Source organism: Trachymyrmex septentrionalis, unplaced genomic scaffold, assembly GCF_001594115.1.
Source record: "Trachymyrmex septentrionalis isolate Tsep2-gDNA-1 unplaced genomic scaffold, Tsep1.0 scaffold18, whole genome shotgun sequence".
NCBI classification, from domain to species: Eukaryota; Metazoa; Arthropoda; class Insecta; order Hymenoptera; family Formicidae; genus Trachymyrmex; species Trachymyrmex septentrionalis.
This window is the reverse complement of record NW_017304969.1, coordinates 487423-495496: the sequence shown is the minus strand read 5'-3', so window position 1 is coordinate 495496 and position 8074 is coordinate 487423. Positions and strand designations below refer to the sequence as shown.

Genomic DNA, 8074 nt, shown 5'->3' with positions numbered 1-8074 from the left:
TATATATATATATATATATATAAACGACTGGAATGACCCTACTCCGATCTTTATAGTTAATCCTCGAATTTTAGATATGTAAAAGCACGCGACGCGGCGGAATCACAAATGCAAACTAAATCCAATATTGCGCGAGTATTGCGAGCGAGTTTAAGAAAAGTCGGCAAAATATGTGGGGATTCCTAGATAAATAATTAAATACGGTAGATTGAAATAGTTTTTTATAGGTGCACAGCCGTGGCCACGGGGAGGGCCAGAGGGCTGCGTTACCGTGCCTTGCCGCCACGGGGCAGTCGGTGGCACGCGTGCAACAACGCATCAGTTGGGTATCTGGACCGAACTTCTTTCTACCTGTTTCATCTCCATCCATCGTGCGGCCTCCTGAGTCGCGTTAAACTCGACGAATGCGAAACCTCGCGAAGCACCTATACAGAGCAAATACACACATATCCAGAGTTAATCCACGTTTTTGCCTGGGTTTCTCTACTCTGAGAGGGCAGGCAATCACAGCACCGACCATTGACAGACTGAGTTTCAAACGAAGTGTCTCTTCGCTTCGTCGCTTGCTTTCCTTTTTCATTTACCTAAATTTCAGTAGAACGAATTCTGTGCGAGAGACCGCAGTTTACCGATACGTACGGGATAGCATATAATTTAAAGTTACGAAATTTTTTTCTCTTTTAAACGCCGAATCTTTGTCTGACCGAGACAAAAATTTCTTAATCTTCTTTTACCCTTCTACGCGAACAGACGAGAATGACTTTTTGAGAATTAAAAAACACCGACAACAACAACCGAACCCAGACATATATTCACCGTGTACCGTTTATAATCTATAGTAGCAGTTCAATTTATAGATTGATGTAAAACATCGTTTTACAATATCATTTTATTTTCACTTGCAATAGCTTTGCAATGAAGCTTTAAAAGCAAGGAAAATTCAAGAGGCAGAAAAAACTCAATCTTTTAAAACATTAATTGGCAAAAGTTGTGTGTGTGTGTGTGTGTGTGGGCGCGCGCGCGCATGTACATGACATACATACAGGGTAAGTTTTGACAAAGCGTTCGTGTATAGATAGAGTGGATTAAACTGATTTAAAATGTCCTTCACCATTTTGCAATTTTCGCAATAGTTAACAAAATATTAATTACTAAAAATTGCCGAATTTAATATTAATAGTTAAAGAAATATTAATTACTAAAAATTGCCGAATTTTGATCTTCAATAATTTTTTTCTCAAATACTATCAACTTTACAGAAAAACTGCAAGAGACAAAAATTGTTTCTCATTTAGAATTCTAAGAATTTTTTCAGAATTTTTTATCAATTTTTTAGTATTGCATATTTGTCTTATTTTCACCAACATGAGAAAATATGGTATTAAAAAATTCGGGAAAAAATTCTGAAAAATGTTCAGAACTTTATGAGAGGAAAATAAACAATTTTTGTCTCTTGCTGTTTTTCTGTAAAATTGATAGTATTTGAATAAAAAATTATTAGTCCGCACTATCTACACACGAGTGCTTTGTCAAAACTTATCAGATATCCTATATATATAATATGTACAAACATATATTTATATTTTTGTAATTATACTTTAAAATATCTTTCAATTATCTTTGAAACTTCATGTTACAAGAGAAATAAAACAAAAGCTATATTATTATTAAAATAATATCTTCACATGTAATAAGAGTATTCTAACTGAAGAACTATTATATGTTTCAGCAATTAATAAATGTAAGTTACATATTACCCCTACTGAAACAGTCGCGAATCTATCATTAAAATATAAAATGTAAGATCTTCTTTTAATTTTTTTATAGATTATATTATTAAGAGAACGTAATAAAAAACTTTTGAGCTGTTTTACATGATTTTGATAAATAGCTTAATTCTCTTTTCAAAATTCCTCTCCTATATCTCTCTACTTACCTTTTATATAATCGATAATTAATAATCAATAGCTAAACCAATAATATTTCGGGAAATATGTACAAGTAGTATCAAAAAATATGACAATCTTAAAACTCTAAATAAGTAGCAATTTGTAAGAAACTCTTGTAAATCTCAACTTTTGTGAATCTATAGAATTTTTTTGTTTTTATGTAATTTGAAGTAAACGTTGAAGGTTGTATAAACCTTTGATATAATGATATGCAGTAATATCACAAATACTAATTCAATTGGGATGCATGATAATGATGTTACAAGGATGTTAAAATTTTTAATACAATGTAATAGTTACCTGTATCTTTTTTCCGTATTAACCTGATGTCCTTAGGCATGAGACCACAGTTGAGGATGTCTTGCCGCACCTGTGATACACACATCATAATAATAATAGTGGATGCAATTCTCGATAATGCTGGCTTACGAGTAGCCACTACGACAGGTCACAAAGTTGACAACCTACGTCATTTTCAGTAATATGCTGAGCGAGCCCACGTATCATTATGGTGTTGTTGGGCGATTGCGATTTGTAGTGGATCCCTTCCATGGACGAACCATAGGCACGACCATGATCATGCTCAAAATCCAAACTTTCTCGACTATGATCGTCGTCGCGATCGCGATCCCGATCCTCCCGTTTCCCCCTACGGTCTCTATCTCTATCCCGATCCCTGTCACGTCTGGAACGGTCCCTATCTCTGTCTCTGTCTCTATCTCTGTCTCTTTCTACAGAATCCCTATCTCTCTGTCTCCCGTAACGATCTTCGCGATCCCTATAGCTGCGATCACGATCGTCTCTGCTACGGTCTCTTCTATCTCTCGAACGATCTCTTTCGCGATCTCTGTCTCTTCCACGGTGATTTCTGTAATCCGGACTACGATGATCTCTATCACGATGATCAACATCACGATGTTCCGAATATTCTGGTGATCTGTTGTTTCCATAATCACTACGATAATCATAATCGGAATTGTGACTTCTTCTTTCTGGCCCATAGCCAGGCTCCCATGGATCGATATTATTGCTGTACATGTTACTTGCACATTTATCCAATTTCTGAAAAAGAAAACAAAATAATCATTTTTCTTCAATCATTAATAATTACAAAAATTTTGATAAACAATTTATTTGAATATATGTCAATACATAACAAATAAGAGTTTAATGCCTATTAGCTGTATCTTAGACATTTTTTAAATAATTTCTATGTGAATTATATGCTAAATATGTAATTATTTGAACTACGCATTTTTTCGCAATAAATTTATTTACAGTTTTTCAGTACATTAACATTTCTAATAGGATGCCAGATTGTCAGATTGAGCATCAATTATTAAATTGCTCATCAATTTAATTTGCAATATTTTTGCTATAGTAGTTTAATTGTATTTGTAAGTCTGAAAAATCATTTTGGCGCACAGTTCAAATAACTACTATTTAATATATAATTCATATAGAAATTATTTAAAAAGCATCTAAGATTCAGCTTCGATCATAATAAGCATTAAACTCTGACTTTTATTTTTGTACAGAATATTTCAAACAAGTATAAAGTAATAGGGCGACTTCTAACAAGAAGAACAAATGATGACACAATGAATCATTACATCTTTGTTGTAATTTTCGCCAATGTTAAACAAAGATAAAGTGATCACTATATCATCTGTGTTGCACGTTGGAAAGCTTCCATAAAGCTTTCAAATATTAATTTTAATTTTACTGTTTTTCTTTTTGTACATGTATAAACATATATATTTCAATATACAATATACAAAAATAAATATATAAGTCATATATATTTATAGTATTTAGGTATTATTTAATTCCTCTGACACACACACATATCTAGGTTGTATTACTGAATAAGTATCATAATTTAGATAACACAAAAAAAATACACTTTAGATTTAAAAATATTTAAAAATACAAATACACAGTAACAAAAATGCAAATGTATTATTTATTATATGGTAGGTTGTTTAATATTTTAATATTAACAAAATTGATCTTTTTTCGAAGAGTATACAAACATTTATTTAGAAATGTTATTTTACACTTAAAAGCTATATTCAAAAATGCTACCCAAAAACTTTTGAGTATTATCTTATATCGTTCAACAACTTAATGTTAAACAAGAATAAAATGATGAATTCTAGTAGTGTCTTCAAATGCAATCTTATAGTTTGAGATTTTTTCGAAATTTTCCAGTTTTTTAATAGCTTTTTCATTTCAAAGAAAGGTTTGGTTGAGTATACATGCACACACATATCTATAGTTTTTTAAATAATTTTACCATTTAAGAACTTGTGATCTTGTCATTTTCACTCTTTAAATAAAATTAAAAAAAAATTTTTTTATTCAGACAAAACTGAATATCCAGTCCAAAACAAGCTGGAGAAGTTATTGTGAATGTACAAAACTGAATATGTACTCAATCAAAAATTTTCTTCAGAGTATAAAAATTTTTTCCAAAAATTTGGGAAATATCTCTTAAACTCCCGAAGAAATATATAACATAGTAAATAATATATAACATAGTAAATAATATTTCTTATATTACTTTTAAGGTACTACTTTTAAGAAAATTAAACCCATTAATATTTGAAGTACAAAGAATTGTGTGAAGATTGCTTCAATAGTCATATACATCAAAAGTACATTAACAAGACATAGAATTTAAAACATCCTTTTAAAACTTTTAAATTCAGATTCTTTGTCACTCTCACAACTTAAATATATTAGAAAAAAAAAAAGAATTATAAGTCGATACAATATAGCAACTTTATGAAACTGTGATAGCAATGGAATTTATATTCCATCCAATGTAATAGAACTGAGAACAAGCGGTAATAGATCTATTTGCTTTGCTTGCACTTTTTGTATACTCAGCATCTTCGCTTTCTTTTCTTTCAACGCCCAAATATATATATGTATATATATTTATCTCATTTTGTTGAAAAATTTTGGAAAATTTTAAGCAACAGACCTAACGATTCGGTAAAGCGCGGATTAACGAAGATCTCAGCGTGTCCAGCGGAGATGTTCGCCGCGTTTCGAGTAAAAATATGCAATTTGGACCGCATGTCTCACTGAAGCCACGACGCGATGTATCAATATGTACGTTCCGAGTTCCGAATTACACAGAAAGCGCATGAGGTATTTTATTCTTTATTCTTCGGTGAACAATAAGGGAAAATGATGCATCATGCGCTTTGTACGTAATTCGGAACGCACCCAATATCTCGGCATATAGTGCAGTGTTGAAAAAACCTTACCAGTTCCAACGATTCCTCGTCTTAGTTTGTGCGAATTGACCTCCGAATCGACAATGGTAAGGAACGCCGTAACGCTTAATATCTGCTGTTTCACGATTAACTGAATGCGCGACGAACGGAATATATTAATTGATATTAATGTAACGCGCACATAAATGGTACCGAATACCTCTTCCAATCCGCAAAATATGGCGAACACGGAACAATGGCGAGTTAGGCGAGTACAGCATACGCATGTGATGATTCCGTCTCCGACAAGAACATGGTGAAAGGCATAGGTCTGCTATACAATAGTAGATGGTCCACTTGACGCTACAAACGCTTCGAAACGTTTGATTGACCAATCAAAAGAAAGAATTTTACTAATTGACCAATCAAAAAATGCTTCGAAGCATCAGATGGATCGTAACCAAAAATAGCCAAAGGTAGCCAATCAGAATGCTGCTTTAGATCTACGTACTCTAACGAAAATAGAAATAGCAGTAAACTTATCCATAAGGCGAGTTTTTACGTAAGTTACTGTTTCTTCCATTTCCGTTAGATTACATAAACCTAAAGCCTGATTGACTCATCGGCTTAAGTTTACGTTTACTCTTAGAATACGGTTCCATGATACGGAATTGGCGCAATGCGAAATTGGGAACGTTCATGGTTAGTCGTAGTTTCATTCCGCCAATTCCGTTCCGCTAAAATATGTTGTACTATGTCTCATGGAGCGGAATTTCCAGAATGTGCAATTAGTACTGACCAATCATAAGAGCCTTCGCGTAGATTACTTTTATTAGATACACCAGAATAACGTTTGTCATTGGCTTGCATTGACTGCGCATCTGTAAGTTCCACTCCATGGGACATAGGAAACTAAACTCCTGCGGATTGAAAATCACACATACATACAGGGACATTGCTCTGTCTTCATTTTGTGTACCCATTTTGATTTTGATTTATATTTATATATATTTTAGATATTTTCGTCTTTCTGTACACTATATATACACATTCGTGTTGTAACCACATTGACCTTTGTATTTATCTGGGGACTTAATTAATTACCTTCAGGGTCATGTTCAGATTCCCACCCGAGTATCGCTAACTGGGTGTCACTCTATTCTTGTTACCAAATGTTAAACAAGAATAACATAACACCCGAAGAACATTCAGATGGGAATCCGAACACGCCTCAGCATGTTGATTAACTATGCGCTTATAAGATAAGGTTTCTCCATTTAAACCAGCTTAATGAGATTAATTTTTATAAGTATACATATGTACATGCACACGCGCCATGCAGGCATTGGCGGAATCCGCAAAAGAAATAAATTTACGCAACAGAAAACGGCAGAATCGGCAGAATGAAGCTACGACCAATCACGAGCGTTCCGCCAATTCCGCATCATAGAATTCCGTATCCTTAAAATAAGCTAGAAATGTCGGAAAATAAGTTTGCCAAATTGGCAACACTGGACAGTTACAGAGGGTGTATTCCAAACCGGATTAGCTTAACATCTGTATTCATAATCCTTCCTTATTTTAAGGGAGGAAGCCTCCATGAAGAATTCCTCGATTCTCCAAGGTCTGCTTGTTTCATAAATGAATCTCAAATTTTCCTTTCTAAAGGAAAGAATATTTTTGGGATTTTAGTGTATTACTGGGGATAGTGTATTACGAGCTGCTCCAACCCAACCAAACCATCACAGGAGATCTCTATCGACGACAATTGATGCGTTTGAGCCGAACAATGAAAGAAAAACGGCCGCAATATGAGCAAAGACACGATAAGGTGATTTTGCTGCATGATAACGCTCGGCCGCATGTCGCGTCACCGGTTAAAACATACCTGGAAACGCTGAAATGGGAAGTCCTACCCCACCCGCCGTACTCTCCAGACATTGCGCCTTCTGACTACCATTTATTTCGATCGATGACTAACGACCTGGCTGAGCAGCACTTCATTTCGTATGAAGAAACGAAAAAATGGATCGATTCGTGGATAGCCGCAAAAGAAGTGTCGTTTTTTCGACGTGGAATTCAAATGCTGCCAGAAAGATGGGAAAAAGTAGTCTCCAGCGATGGACAATACTTTAATTGACTTGTTTTTTTATTATTTTTTTTAAATAAAGGATTTATTTTCACAAAAAACGGCGAGAACTTATTCACACTCCCATAGTAACCTACTGAAGGCAGCATGTCGGGTGCGATCCACTTAGCGCTATAAATGCTTTAAAGCGTTTGATTGACCAATCGAAAGAAAGAATTTTACTAATTGGCCTATCAAAAAATCGAAAGATTTGTAATATCAAGTAGACTGTAGCCGTCGTAATATATAGTATATGCAAAAAAAAACCTAAAATCGTGAATTATGAATAAGGGCCAATTTTACCAACGCCAGTTAGTCGGCCGTTGACTGACCAATCGCGTCTGCTGTTCGGTAGAATCGTTCAATTGCGGTTGACAGTTATCACGATTAAGCTTGATCGGCGTTGCACAGTAAGTCAGGGACCCCAAAAAGTGGCCAAAATTCATCTTTTGGTATTGATGTAGAAAATTATATTATCTTATTGTATAGTAGTGAAAATAGTAAGAACATGAGTTTTATGAACATAAATAAAATATTTTCTTATTGGTCTTATAGATCTTTAAAATTGAAAAATCATCTAAAAAGACGAACGCGCAATTTATTAAAATATATCGTATATATTCAAATATACTAGCAATATGAAAGTGCTAATCCGTTAATTTTATAAAAGTTAAATAATAAAGAGCATACAGTCACGACAAAGGATGTAAACAAGTTATATATTTTAAAAAGTTAATAATTAAAGTAATAATTAATGTTATCGTCTT

At 33.8% G+C, this 8074-nt stretch overlaps 1 protein-coding gene across 1 annotated transcript in view; it reads right to left on the bottom strand.

Moving 5' to 3' along the window:
• LOC108746594 (RNA-binding protein 5-like) overlaps nucleotides 1–5472 on the bottom strand; it is an 8758-nt gene extending 3286 nt beyond the window's left edge. Inside the window, exons 1-4 of the mRNA XM_018483456.1 lie at nucleotides 5231–5472; nucleotides 2418–3011; nucleotides 2250–2319; nucleotides 352–425 (exon numbers count right to left, since the gene is read on the bottom strand). Coding sequence (XP_018338958.1) covers nucleotides 352–425; nucleotides 2250–2319; nucleotides 2418–2987 — 714 coding nt within the window. The 5' untranslated portion in view covers nucleotides 2988–3011; nucleotides 5231–5472. The remainder of the gene's footprint in view (nucleotides 1–351; nucleotides 426–2249; nucleotides 2320–2417; nucleotides 3012–5230) is intronic.
• Between the last annotated feature and the right edge of the window lie 2602 nt (nucleotides 5473–8074).